The following is a 17,248-nucleotide window of genomic DNA, read 5'->3' as shown; positions in this document are numbered from 1 at the left end:
AAGATTTTTTATGTGCCATCGTGCATTTATCCCAAACAAACAATTCACATTGTTGCAAAACCTTTGCCATTGTAGAGTTCTTCGAAATGTTGCAGGTTGGAGTTTCGTGGCTTTGCATGTTTAATGGCAATTTTAGTGCTGAATGGGCTGTTTGGCCACCTTCAAGCAAAGTTGTTGCTATTCCCGACGAAGCGAATGCAAGCGCAATTTTATTTTGTGAGCGAATTGTTCGTGAGCACATATCCTCAATTGAAATCAATGCTTCATTGTAAATTTCTTCGCTTATTTGTATATTTGGATTTCCCCTTCTAATCCGTATTTGATACAAAATATCATCACACATATTATCTTTGTACTTGATCCACAAATCATTTCGTTTTGATGGGAAGCATGTAGATAAGATTATAGAAAACAATGTTCGTATTTGATGAGCTTGTGATGATATTACAGCAACATTGAGAGTTTGATCCTAATGAGCGTCATTTTCTAGCAATTGCAAACGTTGGCAAGCTTCTCTGTATGATCCACACAAATCACTATCAACAGTTCGTAAATGCTGGAATGATGTTGGGCCACGTACATTGACTAATAGCAGTCGTAAATAAAAACATTCATCATTTCTTGGATGTACTGAATAAATTCGACCAATCGTATCGATAGAATATACATCTGGGTTTGCTGGAACTGGTTTTCCTTGTTTCCGTCGTATAAATCTCCTTGAGGATTGATTCCAAGTATAATATTTTGGCATTTCAGAATATAACAATGTTTGAGCAAAAGCATCGTTTTGGCATATCTCAAAAAAACTGGATAATGTGGCAGATGGTGACTGAGCAGCTCTTTGTAATGCATTCTGTGCTGTAAAATATACTTTGTCCAATTTCTAAATGCACAGTTAAATGAACACCAGTAGGGTGTCTCTCATGAACAGTTAAATAAGAATTTAGTTAGAAAATATTTATATGGGAAAAAGAAAGGAGCTGTTTTAGGGTTTTCCCGGAAATTATTCGAAATTTTCTTGCCGTAAAAACCATCCTTCGACTTTTACACACTTCGACTTTTTTCGACAAGGAACATTTTAAAAAAATAATTGTTAAGATTGGTCCATACGTTGTTGAGTTAGGCGCTTACCAACACATTTTGCGATTCATTTTTATATTATAGATTCGGTAAAAAAATTATACAACCATTTTCCTTTGCAACTTAAATCTACAACTTTTTTCCTTATGTTCTGTAAATTGACAAAAGCCTATCTATCTGACAGTCCATATTATTCAGTGGCAGAGTTTCTTCACGAATAACTAAGAAATTACAGTACGTTTAGATACAAGCAACAAAGTATTTTTATATATATTTGGGTATCCTGAACATACCATGGGCAGATAAAGTCACCAATGAAGAAGTACTGCGGAGGATGAACACAACCGCGGATTTGGTCAACATCGTGAAGGGACGTCAGCTGCAGTACTAGGGACATATAATGAGAAATCAAGGCAGATACGAGCTACTCCAATGCAATTTGCAAGGTAAAATTGAAGAAAAAAGGGCCCCAGGACGAAGAAGAATATCCTGGCTTGCTAATATGAGAGCATGGTATAGAAAGACCTCAACACAGCTTTTCCGTATAGCAACCAATAAAGTCATCATAGCCAGAATGATCGCTAACGTTAGGAACGAACATGCACCCTAAGAAGAAGATTTTTGGGTACCACTTGCAGCAGCTTAAACTTATTAGTGAAATTTATTACATAAATAAATTACAATTTAGTGAAATTTTTCAATGGATTGTATATTTTATTATCTTTTATTTTGTTATATTAACGATTTATGTAATTTTAACAATAAATTTTAATTGTTACTGTTATTTTTTTGAATTTTTGTAAGCTTTGTCCATAAAATTGTATAATTTCCAGTGACAATAAAGCATATTTCTATTCTATTCTATAATTCGTTTTTAATTTAACATAGTTCTCGAAAAATGTAACTGTCTCAAATTCGGACATCTACTATATATACGGAACATTTCAACACGAACTTTTATAATTCTCCAGCGTGGATCTTAAACAGGTTAGGATGTGACGAGACGTGGAGATAAATAATCAGTCAGGGGCGCAGCAAAAGGATTTTTTAACTTAAGGAATATTCAAAATAATTATTAGAAAATGACTTTTAAAATATTAATTTTGACGTCTATCTCCAGCTACTAAAATAATGTGAACATACATACATAGTATTAAAATTAACGCACTGTATCTGTCTTACAACATTTTTTAGCATTTAAATCCTTAATAGGAGTAGAAAAAAAGATTTAAAATATTTAGAATAAAATTTCTTACCATTTCCGCTTTTGACACTGATTTGCTCTTTCTAGATAGAAGCACATACAATTTTCTTCCGAACATTGATCAAGTCTTACGCCGTTTATATAACCGTTTCCTCCCTGCAAAAAAAAAACAATAAGTAAGTTCTAACTTGTCGAATATAAACGTAAATAGTGTGTCTCGACAATCAAAAACCACATTATACAGTACGTAAATCTTTCAGCTATACATTGAGGTAAGTGTGACAACTGAGCTTTTATATAGATATATATATATATATATATATATATATATATATATATATATATATATATATATATATATATATATATATATATATATATATATATAGTAATTGTAAAGACTACGACCGTCAATTTATATTTCTAAAGTATTCAACTAGTGAATTCAGAGGTTTAATCGGTCATTCAGGTTGGCAAATAAAAAAAGAAGTCAACTACTTCATATATATATATGGCTTCGGCAGTTTGCAGTTACATACAGCCAGTTACATGATCTTTTAATCTCATTAGGCACAGTAAAATTGGGAAATCAATACAACAATTAATATTAAAAAAAAAAAAAAAAAAAAAAAAAAAAAAAAAAAAAAAAAAAAAAAAAAAAAAAAAAAAAAAAAAAAAAAAAAAAAAAAATTATATATATACATACACAACATAAAAGGAAAAAGCAAAAATTTATTTTTTTTTGAACTAAATAAAAATATTACATTTGGTCAAAAAATCGATTATGCAATCGTAAATTAATCTATTTTGAGTCGCCAGGGCAGATAAAACATTAAACGGAGATTTACCGGTAATATGAACTATATTATTGTATTGTTACGTAAAAAATATGAGTCATAGTTTTTAACCTTTAAAACATGTTTTTATTCTAATATGTTGTAGAGATTACGAGAGGCCTCGATTTACCTGAGCGACCTTCCAGAACCAGTGCGAGGGAAATCCAGTTTGCCTTTACCGTTTCGCCATCGAAGGTTTTGGATTTTTCGAGATAACGGCACTGGTATATAATAACGGAACTTTATTTGGAAGGGACAGTTAATTCGGACGACGCGCTCGCGATAAAATGTTACGTTCGCTTTTTAATAAATTATGTATGTTTAGTGAAAATAAATAAATATCAGTCATTGTGCTTTTTAATGAATTAAGATAAGAACAAGACATTATAAATTAAAGACTTAACAATTAATAAATTCACAACAAATGGTGCCAGAAGTGAGATCGAACATAAATTAGACTTATAATAATAATACAAGTGAATATTTATAAATTGTGAAAATGACGACGATTTATGAGCTGACAGTGACTAATTTAAGAAGACATCTCGAAGACAGGGAATTAGCTTCTACCGGAAAAAAGGCTGAGTTAGTCCAACGACTAAAGAACGCTTTGCTAGAAGAAGGACTAGATCCAGAGACTTATATATTTGAAGATGCTGTCATCTCGTCGATTTCGAAATTAGAGAACAAAGTTTCCGGCGACATCGCATCATTGGAGAACAAAGTATCCGGCAACATAGCTTCTTTAGAAAGCAACGTTTCTAACGAGATTTCTTCTCTGGAAAGCAAAGTTTCTGCTAACATCTCTAAAGTCACTTCAGAGATATCTGCTCTTGACGATAGAGTGTCTTCGTTAAAAAACCAAGTTGCTGCCGATATGTTGGCCTTCGAAGAAAAGATTAAAGAGATGGAAAGGAAGATGGAGGAAACAGGGACAGCAGAGAGAGGAAACAATCCAATTACAGTGGAGACAAAAGAAGAAGAGACGAAATGTAAGTTGGAAACACGGCCGAAATTTGAAGGAAGTGGAGGTTCTGTCCATGTGAAAGTCCCAACTTTCGATGGAAAATCGTCATGGAACAACTACATGAAACAGTTCGAATCAGCCGCAAGAGCAAATGGATGGTCTGAAAAAGAAAAGGCTGTAAACCTGACTATCGCTCTTCGAGGAGATGCCTTAGATGTGCTTCAGACCATAGCCGTAGAGGAGACCGATGATTTCGAACAACTGAAGAAGAGGTTAAATATGCGATATGGCCACGAACATTTGGAGCATGTATATCAGTCGCAGCTTAAAAATCGTACACAGAAGAAAGATGAGGCTCTTCAAGAATATGAAGTAGATATTGCCAGATTAGTACGATATGCTTATCCAACAGCTCCCGAAGACATGATGGAAAAGTTGGCCGTTCAAACGTTTATTGATGGTCTTCGTGATCATGAAATGCAGAGAACACTACGATTAGCTCGTCACAAGACGCTGGTTGATGTTTTATCCGCCGCCCTCGAATACGAGTCAGCTACGCAGGCCTCTGGCGGTTACAATAAAGTTAGGACTGTAAAAGAGGAAGGAGATGAAGATAAACTTGACCAGCTCTTTAATTTGATGAAAAGCATGACATGCAAGAAAAAGAAGACCATAAAATCAAGAAACTCACCATCAGGAAAACCAGAACGAGTCAACCTTAGGGGGGCAGCTTCGACCCGGAACTCTTCCAAAGACCCTCTTATACTAATAGCTTCTTTGAAATGTCGTGAAGATAGTGTATATGTAGATGGAGACATAAATGGTAAAAAGCATACGTTGTTGGTGGATACCGGAGCGACCAGAACCATTATACGCCCGACAGTTATAAACAGCCGAAAGAAACTGTTACCAACGAGGTTACGACTTCGGACCGCTACAGGTGAAAATGCCAACATTCATGGAGAAATCCAGGTACAATTGGGAATTGGAGCAGAAAAGTTCGTCCATACTGTTATAGTTGCTGACATCGAAGAGGATGTTATATTAGGAATGGACGTAATGAATATGCATGGATTCCAATTGGATTTTAAGAATAAGGTAATCAAAGTTGGCAACGAGGAGGTATTTCTCCATCCACATAATGACAACACTGTGCAAGCAGCCATTACAGAAGATACAGTCGTGCCTGCGAGAAGCGAAACGATCATAGTAGCGCGGCTACAGGGATTTGTGGACGAAGGGAGACCTGTTATGATGGAGCCTTGGAACCACGACGATGAGGTTGGCCGTGGAATCATAATTGGAAAGGAATTGGTGACTTCGGCTAAGGAAATTCCTGTGAGACTTATCAATGTCAACGACTACCCAGTGACCATAAAGAAAGAGACAAAAGTAGGAACTTGTGTACCTGTGACATCCATAATCCGTCAGGCGACAACATCTGATAATTCCAACGATAAATTCGACCAAATGGTTGCAGTTGCAGGACAGTCTCTAAATCAGATGGAGAAAAGGAAATTAAGGGAATTTCTTCGGCAGTATCGTGATATTTTCGTACCGAAAGGAGGAAAGACGGGAAGAACTACGGTTGTTAAGCATAAAATTGATACTGGTAATGCTAAGCCAATTCGTCAAACAGCTCGACGATTACCACAGGCGAAAAGAGAGGAAGCTGAAACGATTGTTCAGGAAATGAAGAAAGACGGGGTGATAGAACCTTCTACGAGCCCATGGGTCTCCCCGGTGGTCCTGGTTAAGAAGAAAGACGGAACGACGAGGTTCTGTGTGGATTACCGTTTGCTGAACAACGTTACCAAGAAAGATAGTTATCCTCTGCCTCGGATCGATGACACATTGGACACATTGGCTGGAAGTAAATTGTTTTCTACTTTAGATTTGAAGTCTGGATACTGGCAGGTAGAAATGGACCCAGTCGATAAAGAAAAGACAGCCTTCACCACAGGATCTGGATTGTGGCAATTCAACGTTATGCCATTTGGACTTTGTAATGCTCCTGCGACATTTGAGAGGCTTATGGAAAATGTGTTGAGAGGGTTATCTTGGAAAACATGCCTGGTTTATTTAGATGACATAATCGTCTTGGGGGAGACATTCGAAGATCATTTGAGGAATTTAGAAAACGTTTTTAATCGACTTAAAGCTGCCCAATTGATGCTAAACCCCAAGAAGTGCCAGCTATTTCAAGGTAAAGTCAATTATCTGGGTCATATAGTCAGTAAAGAAGGAGTGGCCGTGGATAAGGGAAAAATCGATTCCATTAAGGAATGGCCAAAACCAACTGACAAACATCAAGTGAGAAGTTTTCTTGGACTATGTACTTACTACCGGAGGTTTATTAAGAAGTTTGCAGATATCGCTAAGCCATTAACGCGACTTACAGAGGAAGCAAGAGAATACCGCTGGGATATAGACTGCCAAAATGCCTTTGAAACGTTGAAAAAGCATTTAATAACCGCACCAATTTTGGGGTATCCACTGCCAGAAGGAGAGTTCATCTTAGATACGGATGCAAGTAACGTGGGAATTGGAGGAGTGCTGTCTCAGATTCAAGGAGGACAGGAACGAGTCCTCGGATATTTTAGTAAAGTCCTTTCAAAACCTGAGCGGAATTATTGCGTCACGAGAAGAGAACTTCTAGCAGTAGTTAAATCAGTAGAGCACTTCTACCAATACCTCTATGGCAGAAAGTTTCTAATCCGAACCGACCATGCCGCCCTTAAGTGGTTGATGCAGTTTAAGAATCCAGAGGGTCAGATAGCCAGGTGGATCGAACGACTCCAAGAATACGATTTTAAGATTGAGCACCGGGCCGGAGTTAGCCACAGAAACGCTGATTCTCTTTCCAGAAGGCCATGCCCAGCAGAGTGTTCCCACTGCAACAAAACGGAATCCAAGGAAGCAGCAGTGCTAAGAACGACGATTGTCAACGACGACTGGACGCCTACTAAGATAAGGGAAGAACAAGAGAGAGATCCAGTTATACAGAAAATCCGAAAATGGAAAGAGGAAAACCGTCGACCACCTTGGCAGGAAATATCAAACCTATGCTCAGTAGTTAAGACGTATTGGGCCCAGTGGGACTCATTTATCATCGAAGATGGCTTGCTTAAACGAGTCCTGGAAAATGATGACGGTTCAGAGAAGAGAAGACAGTTGGTGATCCCAAAGAGCAGAATAGCCGAAGTACTTCGTCAGTTACACGACAGTCCATCGGGAGGGCATTTTGGTGTAAGGAAAACCCTTCAGCGAATTCGGGAACGGTTTTATTGGATGAACAGTTCCGACGACGTAAAAGACTGGTGTAAGAAATGTACTATTTGTGCTACGAGTAACGGGCCTCACCGGAAAAGGAGAGCTCCTATGAGACAATATAATGTTGGAAGCCCGTTTGAAAGAATAGTGTTACGATAAATATACTGGCCTAACTTTTATGACTAATTATTCTGTTTTATTGTAGAAATTTCGGTGGAAGTCTGGAACCAAAATTATGGTGAATGAGCCGGCCAAGCTTCTCGATCTTTCGATGCTGTTCTAGTATATCAGGATTTCGTATATAAATACAACATTTTTATATGGAGGGCAGTTAATACTCAAGACCCGGGCTCGCGAATTTGTACGTACGGATATAATAAATTGTCAGATAAGTTAATATAAATAAAGAAATAAATTAAATCCGTAAGTGTTATAAATATTGAACCTTTTAATAAATTCACAACAAATGGTGTCAGAGTGGGATCGAACATAAATTAGACTTATAATAATAATACAAGTGAATACGTAAAATAAATTGTGAAAATGGCTACGATTTATGAGCTGACAGTGACTAATTTAAGAAGACATCTTGAAGACAGAGAATTATCTTCCACCGGAAAAAAGGCTGAGTTAGTCCAACGACTAAAGAACGCTTTGCTAGAAGAAGGACTAGACCCAGAGACTTATATATTTGAAGACAAACATGATGCTGTCATCTCGTCGATTTCGAAATTGGAGAACAAAGTATCCGGCGACATCGCTTCTTTAGAAAGCAAAGTTTCTAACGAGATTTCTTCGCTGGAAAGCAAAGTCTCTGCTAACATCTCTTCGGAAATCTCTAAAGTCACTTCTGAGATGTCTGCCCTCGACGATAGAATATCTTCGTTAAAAAATCAAGTTGCTGCCGATATGTTGGCCTTCGAAGAAAAGATGAAAGAAATGGAAAGGAAGATGGAGGAAACAGGGACAGCAGAGAGAGGTAACAATCCGATTACAGTGGAGATAAAAGAAGACGAGACGAAATGTAAGTTGGAGACACGGCCGAAATTTGAAGGAAGTGGAGGTTCTATTCATGTTAAAGTCCCAACTTTCGATGGAAAATCGTCATGGAACAACTACATGAAACAGTTCGAATCAGCCGCAAGAGCAAATGGATGGTCTGAAAAAGAAAAGGCGGTAAACCTGACTATCGCTCTTCGAGGAGATGCCTTAGATGTGCTTCAGACCATAGCCGTAGAGGAGACCGATGATTTCGAACAACTGAAGAAGAGGTTAAATATGCGATATGGCCACGAACATTTGGAGCATGTATATCAGTCACAGCTTAAAAATCGTAGACAGAAGAAAGATGAGGCTCTTCAAGAATATGAGGTAGATATTGCCAGATTAGTACGATATGCTTATCCAACAGCTCCCGAAGACATGATGGAAAAATTGGCCGTTCAAACGTTTATTGATGGTCTTCGTGATCATGAAATGCAGAGAACACTGCGATTAGCCCGTCACAAGACGCTGGTTGATGTCTTATCCGCCGCCCTCGAATACGAGTCAGCTACGCAGGCCTCTGGCGGGTACAGTAAAGTTAGGACTGTAAAAGAGGAAGGAGATGAAGATAAACTTGACCAGCTCTTTAATTTGATGAAAAGCATGACATGCAAGAAAAAGAAGACCATAAAATCAAGAAACTCACCATCAGGAAAACCAGAACGAGTCAACCTTAGGGGGGCAGCTTCGACCCGGAACTCTTCCAAAGACCCTCTTATACTAATAGCTTCTTTGAAATGTCGTGAAGATAGTGTATATGTAGATGGAGACATAAATGGTAAAAAGCATACGTTGTTGGTGGATACCGGAGCGACCAGAACCATTATACGCCCGACAGTTATAAACAGCCGAAAGAAACTGTTACCAACGAGGTTACGACTTCGGACCGCTACAGGTGAAAATGCCAACATTCATGGAGAAATCCAGGTACAATTGGGAATTGGGGCAGAAAAGTTTGTCCATACTGTTATAGTTGCTGACATCGAAGAGGATGTTATATTAGGAATGGACGTAATGAATATGCATGGATTCCAATTGGATTTTAAGAATAAGGTAATCAAAGTTGGCAACGAGGAGGTATTTCTCCATCCACATAATGACAACACTGTGCAAGCAGCCATTACAGAAGATACAGTCGTGCCTGCGAGAAGCGAAACGATCATAGTAGCGCGACTACAGGGAATTGTAGACGAAGGGAGACCTGTTATGATGGAGCCTTGGAACCACGACGATGAGGTTGGCCGTGGAATCATAATTGGAAAGGAATTGGTGACTTCGGCTAAAGAAATTCCTGTGAGACTTATCAATGTCAACGACTACCCAGTGACCATAAAGAAAGAGACAAAAGTAGGAACTTGTGTACCTGTGACATCCATAATTCGTCAGGCGACAACATCTGATAATTCCAACGACAAATTCGACCAAATGGTTGCAGTTGCAGGACAGTCTCTAAATCAGATGGAGAAAAGGAAATTAAGGGAATTTCTTCGGCAGTATCGTGATATTTTCGTACCGAAAGGAGGAAAGACGGGAAGAACTACCGTTGTTAAGCATAAAATTGATACTGGTAATGCTAAGCCAATTCGTCAAACAGCTCGACGATTACCACAGGCGAAGAGAGAGGAAGCTGAAACGATTGTTCAGGAAATGAAGAAAGACGGGGTGATAGAACCTTCTACGAGTCCATGGGTCTCTCCGGTGGTCCTGGTTAAGAAGAAAGACGGAACGACGAGGTTCTGTGTGGATTACCGTTTGCTGAACAACGTTACCAAGAAAGATAGTTATCCTCTGCCTCGGATCGATGACACATTGGACACATTGGCTGGAAGTAAATTGTTTTCTACTTTAGATTTGAAGTCTGGATACTGGCAGGTAGAAATGGACCCAGTCGATAAAGAAAAGACAGCCTTCACCACAGGATCTGGATTGTGGCAATTCAACGTTATGCCATTTGGACTTTGTAATGCTCCTGCGACATTTGAGAGGCTTATGGAAAATGTGTTGAGAGGGTTATCTTGGAAAACATGCCTGGTTTATTTAGATGACATAATCGTCTTGGGGGAGACATTCGAAGATCATTTGAGGAATTTAGAAAACGTTTTTAATCGACTTAAAGCTGCCCAATTGATGCTAAACCCCAAGAAGTGCCAGCTATTTCAAGGTAAAGTCAATTATCTGGGTCATATAGTCAGTAAAGAAGGAGTGGCCGTGGATAAAGGAAAAATCGATTCCATTAAGGAATGGCCAAAACCAACTGACAAACATCAAGTGAGAAGTTTTCTTGGACTATGTACTTACTACCGGAGGTTTATTAAGAAGTTTGCAGATATCGCTAAGCCATTAACGCGACTTACGGAGGAAGCAAGAGATTACCGCTGGGATACAGACTGCCAAAATGCCTTTGAGACCTTGAAAAAGCATTTAATAACAGCACCAATTTTAGGGTATCCACTGCCAGAAGGAGAGTTCATCTTAGATACAGATGCAAGTAATGTGGGAATTGGAGGAGTGCTGTCTCAGATTCAAGGAGGACAGGAACGAGTCCTCGGATATTTTAGTAAAGTTCTTTCAAAACCTGAGCGGAATTATTGCGTCACGAGGAGAGAACTTCTAGCAGTAGTTAAATCAGTAGAGCACTTCTATCAATACCTCTATGGCAGAAAGTTTCTAATCCGAACCGACCATGCCGCCCTTAAGTGGTTGATGCAGTTTAAGAATCCAGAGGGTCAGATAGCCAGGTGGATCGAACGACTCCAAGAATACGATTTTAAGATTGAGCACCGAGCCGGAGTTAGCCACAGAAACGCTGATTCTCTTTCCAGAAGGCCATGCCCAGCAGAGTGTCCCCACTGCAACAAAACGGAATCCAAGGAAGCAGCAGTGCTAAGAACGACGATTGTCAACGACGACTGGACGCCTACTAAGATAAGGGAAGAACAAGAGAGAGATCCAGTTATACAGAAAATCCGAAAATGGAAAGAGGAAAACCGTCGACCACCTTGGCAGGAAATATCAAACCTATGCTCAGTAGTTAAGACGTATTGGGCCCAGTGGGACTCATTTATCATCGAAGATGGCTTGCTTAAACGAGTCCTGGAAAATGATGACGGTTCAGAGAAGAGAAGACAGTTGGTGATCCCAAAGAGCAGAATAGCCGAAGTACTTCGTCAGTTACACGACAGTCCATCGGGAGGGCATTTTGGTGTAAGGAAAACCCTTCAGCGAATTAGGGAACGGTTTTATTGGATGAACAGTTCCGACGATGTAAAAGACTGGTGTAAGAAATGTACTATTTGTGCCACGAGTAACGGGCCTTACCGAAAAAGGAGAGCTCCTATGAGACAATATAATGTTGGAAGCCCGTTTGAAAGAATAGCTTTGGACATCGCTGGGCCATTTCCAGAAAGTGAAAATGGAGGCAAGTACATGCTGGTAGTAATGGATTACTTCAGTAAGTGGGTCGAGATTTACGCACTTCCAGACCAGAAGGCCGCCACCGTTGCAGATAAGTTGATCCAAGAATATATCAGCCGATTTGGAGTGCCTTTGGAGATCCATAGTGACCAAGGCAGGAACTTCGAAAGCGATCTATTCCAAGGAATATGTGATAGACTAGGCATGAAGAAAACAAGAACTACAGCATATCATCCGCAATCTGATGGTATGGTAGAACGGATGAATAGGACAGTTGGCAAATATTTGACAAAGATGGTGTCCGATCATCAGCGAGACTGGGACCAATACCTTCCGTTCTTCACAATGGCCTACAGATCTGCTGTTAACGAATCAACAGGCCAGACACCAGCGAAAGTCCTATTCGGACGCGAAATGCGACTACCTTGTGATCTAGAGTTTGGGTGTCGACCTGGAGAAGATGTAGCAGGTGAAGATTATGTGATCGAATTACGAAGAAGAATGGACGATGTACATGAGTTGGTCCGTTCCCACCTTCAGATCGCTAGCGACCGAATGAAGAAACGGTACGATACACAAGCCGAAAAGGGTTGCTTTAAGAAGAACGACAAAGTATGGCTGTATAATCCCAAGAAGCGAAAAGGTTGTTCTCCCAAATTGCAGCAGTTTTGGGAAGGTCCATACCTCATCATGGAGAAGATCAACGATGTCATCTACCGAATAAGCAAGATTCCGAGGGGAAAGCCGATGATAGTACACCATAACCGGTTGGCATCTTTCGAAGGTGACCACGACGTAGATGAAGAAGTGGAAGTAAACCAAGTCCAAGATGTGTCTGACCTCACGTTTGAGGAATTCATGGGTGCCTATGGAGGTACCGGTAAAGCGAGACATGGTGTTACCACTGAAGAAAAGCAAGATCTACTCGCGCTCCCCGATGACTACTCGCTGGCCCTTACCATCCCGGCCAGTATCAAAGACGCACCAGGGTTGGCATCCGTCTTTCGAAGGAAGTTTGGTCGAGTTGCAGAACTTCAATGCCAAGTGCCAGCGTCCGGTAAAACCTTGAAACTCCAAGATGCATCACGTTACCTTTTCTACCTGGTAACAAAAGACACTGCCCGTGACCAACCTACCTACCGAGATGTATGGGAAGCCTTACTTCAATTGAGAGGGCACGTACTAGAGTCCGACGTGCAAAAGTTAGCCATGCCAAAGTTGGAGTGCCGCCAATTAGATTGGAGGGTTATCCGAAATATGGTGGAGGAGATCTTTAAAGACACCGAAGTCCAGGTGTTAGTCTGTTGCAATCCGCATAGTTACTGGTGCGGAGAGAAAACCGTCCCTTGTCATTTTTATACAACTGGAAGTTGTAAAAGAGGGTCCAGTTGCCGATACCAGCATACAGTTCCGGTTCCAGTCCCGACAAGGTTCCAGGAGGAACCATCTTTTAAGAGGGGGGCAATGTTACGATAAATATACTGGCCTAACTTTTATGACTAATTATTCTGTTTTATTGTAGAAATTTCGGTGGAAGTCTGGAACCAAAATTATGGTGAATGAGCCGGCCAAGCTTCTCGATCTTTCGATGCTGTTCTAGTATATCAGGATTTCGTATATAAATACAACATTTTTATATGGAGGGCAGTTAATACTCAAGACCCGGGCTCGCGAATTTGTACGTACGGATATAATAAATTGTCAGATAAGTTAATATAAATAAAGAAATAAATTAAATCCGTAAGTGTTATAAATATTGAACCTTTTAATAAATTCACAACAATAGCTTTGGACATTGCAGGGCCATTTCCAGAAAGTGAAAATGGGGGCAAGTACATGTTGGTAGTAATGGATTACTTCACTAAGTGGGTCGAGATTTACGCACTTCCAGACCAGAAGGCCGCCACCGTTGCAGATAAGCTGATCCAAGAATATATCAGCCGATTTGGAGTGCCTTTGGAGATCCATAGTGACCAAGGCAGGAACTTCGAAAGTGATCTATTCCAAGGAATATGTGATAGACTAGGCATGAAGAAAACAAGAACTACCGCGTATCATCCGCAATCGGATGGTATGGTAGAACGAATGAATAGGACAGTTGGCAAGTATTTGACAAAGATGGTGTCCGATCATCAGCGAGACTGGGACCAATACCTTCCGTTCTTCACAATGGCCTACAGATCTGCTGTTAACGAATCAACGGGCCAGACACCAGCCAGAGTCCTATTCGGACGCGAAATGCGACTACCTTGTGATCTAGAATTTGGGTGTCGACCTGGAGAAGATGTAGCAGGTGAAGATTATGTGATCGAATTACGAAGAAGAATGGACGATGTACATGAGTTGGTCCGTTCCCACCTTCAGATCGCTAGCGACCGAATGAAGAAACGGTACGATACACAAGCCGAAAAGGGTTGCTTTAAGAAGAACGACAAAGTATGGCTGTATAATCCCAAGAAGCGAAAAGGTTGTTCTCCCAAATTGCAGCAGTTTTGGGAAGGTCCATACCTCATCATGGAGAAGATCAACGATGTCATCTACCGAATAAGCAAGATTCCGAGGGGAAAACCGATGATAGTACACCATAACCGGTTGGCATCTTTCGAAGGTGACCACGACGTAGATGAAGAAGTGGAAGTAAACCAAGTCCAAGATGTGTCTGACCTCACGTTTGAGGAATTCATGGGTGCCTATGGAGGTACCGGTAAAGCGAGACATGGTGTTACCACTGAAGAAAAGCAAGATCTACTCGCGCTCCCCGATGACTACTCGCTGGCCCTTACCATCCCGGCCAGTATCAAAGACGCACCAGGGTTGGCATCCGTCTTTCGAAGGAAGTTTGGTCGAGTTGCAGAACTTCAATGCCAAGTGCCAGCTCCCGGTAAAACCTTGAAACTCCAAGATGCATCACGTTACCTTTTCTACCTGGTAACAAAAGACACTGCCCGTGACCAACCTACCTACCGAGATGTATGGGAAGCCTTACTTCAATTGAGAGGGCACGTACTAGAGTCCGACGTGCAAAAGTTAGCCATGCCAAAGTTGGAGTGCCGCCAATTAGATTGGAGAGTTATCCGAAATATGGTGGAGGAGATCTTTAAAGACACCGAAGTCCAGGTGTTAGTCTGTTGCAATCCGCATAGTTACTGGTGCGGAGAGAAAACCGTCCCTTGTCATTTTTATACAACTGGAAGTTGTAAAAGAGGGTCCAGTTGCCGATACCAGCATACCGTTCCAGTTCTAGTCCCAACAAGGTTCCAGGAGGAACCATCTTTTGAGAGGGGGGCAATGTTACGTAAAAAATATGAGTCATAGTTTTTAACCTTTAAAACATGTTTTTATTCTAATATGTTGTAGAGATTACGAGAGGCCTCGATTTACCTGAGCGACCTTCCAGAACCAGTGCGAGGGAAATCCAGTTTGCCTTTACCGTTTCGCCATCGAAGGTTTTGGATTTTTCGAGATAACGGCACTGGTATATAATAACGGAACTTTATTTGGAAGGGACAGTTAATTCGGACGACGCGCTCGCGATAAAATGTTACGTTCGCTTTTTAATAAATTATGTATGTTTAGTGAAAATAAATAAATATCAGTCATTGTGCTTTTTAATGAATTAAGATAAGAACAAGACATTATAAATTAAAGACTTAACAATTAATAAATTCACAACAGTATAATAAAGTGGATTCCAAATTATATTTGGCACAACCAAAAATTACATGATCTAGGTCACCTTCTACTCCACATTCCACACAGTTTTTACTCTCGATCACATGAATTCTGGCAAGATGAGCAGGAAAACAAACATGTCCAAATTTTAGCCTAGATATGGTTGTTACATAACGCCTAGGAACATTATAAGTTCTATGCCAATGTGCAACAGGGATAGTTGTGTGTAAAGAAGTGTATCCATTTGGATTGGTAAAACAAAACTCAGACCATAGATCACTCCATTTATATTTCAAAACTGCCTTGCGTGAAGCAACCAAATCAGAAATACTAGGTAGATATTCTGTGGTATCCACTGAATAAATACTTAATTTGGCTAGTTGGTCCCCATGTTCATTATGTTTAATTCCACTGTGTGCTTTGGCCCATATAAATATCACATTTTTTTATTTTCTTTAAAGTGTTTCACTAATTTTTTAATTAATATTATGTAGGGATTGGAGTGTGTGGTTGGAAAAAAAGGTTATTTAATGGCTGTGAGAACTGACATGGAATCTGAAACAATAATAACGGAGGATTCCCTGTTAGAAACAAAAAGTAGGGCTTGATATATGGCAATTGCTTCCGCACTAAATATGGAAATATTTGATTTTAATTCGCAAAATTTTTCTACCTTCTCCATGGGGATGTAAAAGGCACATCCTGTACCGTCTTCTGATTTGGAGACATCCGTGTAGATAGTACTGTAGTAATCCCAATTGGATACGCTGAGCTTTATTTATAAGTTATTGCTTTGCAGTTAAAAACCTTAGTTTTAAATAGTGGGCTACGCCCAACGAAAAACGAAATAGTATTAAATAAATAGTAATTTAAAGAAATCCTAAAAACTATCGCATCAGTGACATTTTCTTAATAAATTTGACATTTACTAATGTATTAAACTAGAGGTAGGAAGAACAATAATTATATAATTTTTAGTCAAAAAATGACATCAGTAAAAAGGTTGACTCTTATTTATAAATAATTTATTGGGGAGGTACTGGGTTCTCGGGATACAACCAGTTTCAGATTGAGTCTTAATTTAGCTGTTTAATGTGAGATGAAATAATTATGATGTTCTCTAACTCCGTATAAATAATTTATTTAAAAAACCTAAGTATATACAAAACGTAGCCAGTGTCGTTAATTAACAACAGTAAAATTTCAGATTTTTAGGTACCAATTATCGAGTCATCAATCACATTGTAGGCTATCGCTTAGTGAGCTGGGATATTGGCATAGATTCGAGAAAGCACAGTTGCCACACTTACCTCAATGTATATTGCCTATGTCCAGCTGAAAGATTTACAGCAAGAGTAAGTTACAACTCACGTAGAAGTTTTGGGAATGTATACCTGTTCTACACTGCCGATAGTTTTTGAGATCAAATCCATTGTTTTTTAAGATCATAATCATTACAAATTAAATCAACATTTTATGAAAAGTGAATGGTTCACTGTTGACCTTGAAAACTTTGCACAGCCTCAAGATTTTTTAAAAATATCGAAGATTTCATCAGTTAATATTTTGTGTTTTCCTGCCGTCTGGCCAATCAGTCCCGGTATATGGCGTATGTGTCTGTTGAAATCTAACAACACCATAACCATTGCTAATCGCACCATACGAGCAACATGAATAATGTGCATAATGAATAATCATATGAACTTGTGTATAATTAATTTTGTACAAATTTTAAAATATGTGTACACAGTAGAAAAA

At 39.5% G+C, this 17,248-nt stretch overlaps 1 protein-coding gene across 1 annotated transcript in view; it reads right to left on the bottom strand.

Moving 5' to 3' along the window:
* The window catches only part of LOC140435317 (WD and tetratricopeptide repeats protein 1-like), a 32,006-nt gene that overhangs the window by 11,295 nt on the left and 3,463 nt on the right, over positions 1-17,248 (bottom strand). Inside the window, exon 7 of the mRNA XM_072524156.1 lies at positions 2,337-2,440. Coding sequence (XP_072380257.1) covers positions 2,337-2,440 — 104 coding nt within the window. The remainder of the gene's footprint in view (positions 1-2,336; positions 2,441-17,248) is intronic.

This window comes from Diabrotica undecimpunctata, chromosome 2 (genome assembly GCF_040954645.1).
Source record: "Diabrotica undecimpunctata isolate CICGRU chromosome 2, icDiaUnde3, whole genome shotgun sequence".
Lineage (NCBI taxonomy): Eukaryota > Metazoa > Arthropoda > Insecta > Coleoptera > Chrysomelidae > Diabrotica > Diabrotica undecimpunctata.
Note: the sequence above shows the minus strand (reverse complement) of the source record. Positions and strands in the feature narration are given on the sequence as shown.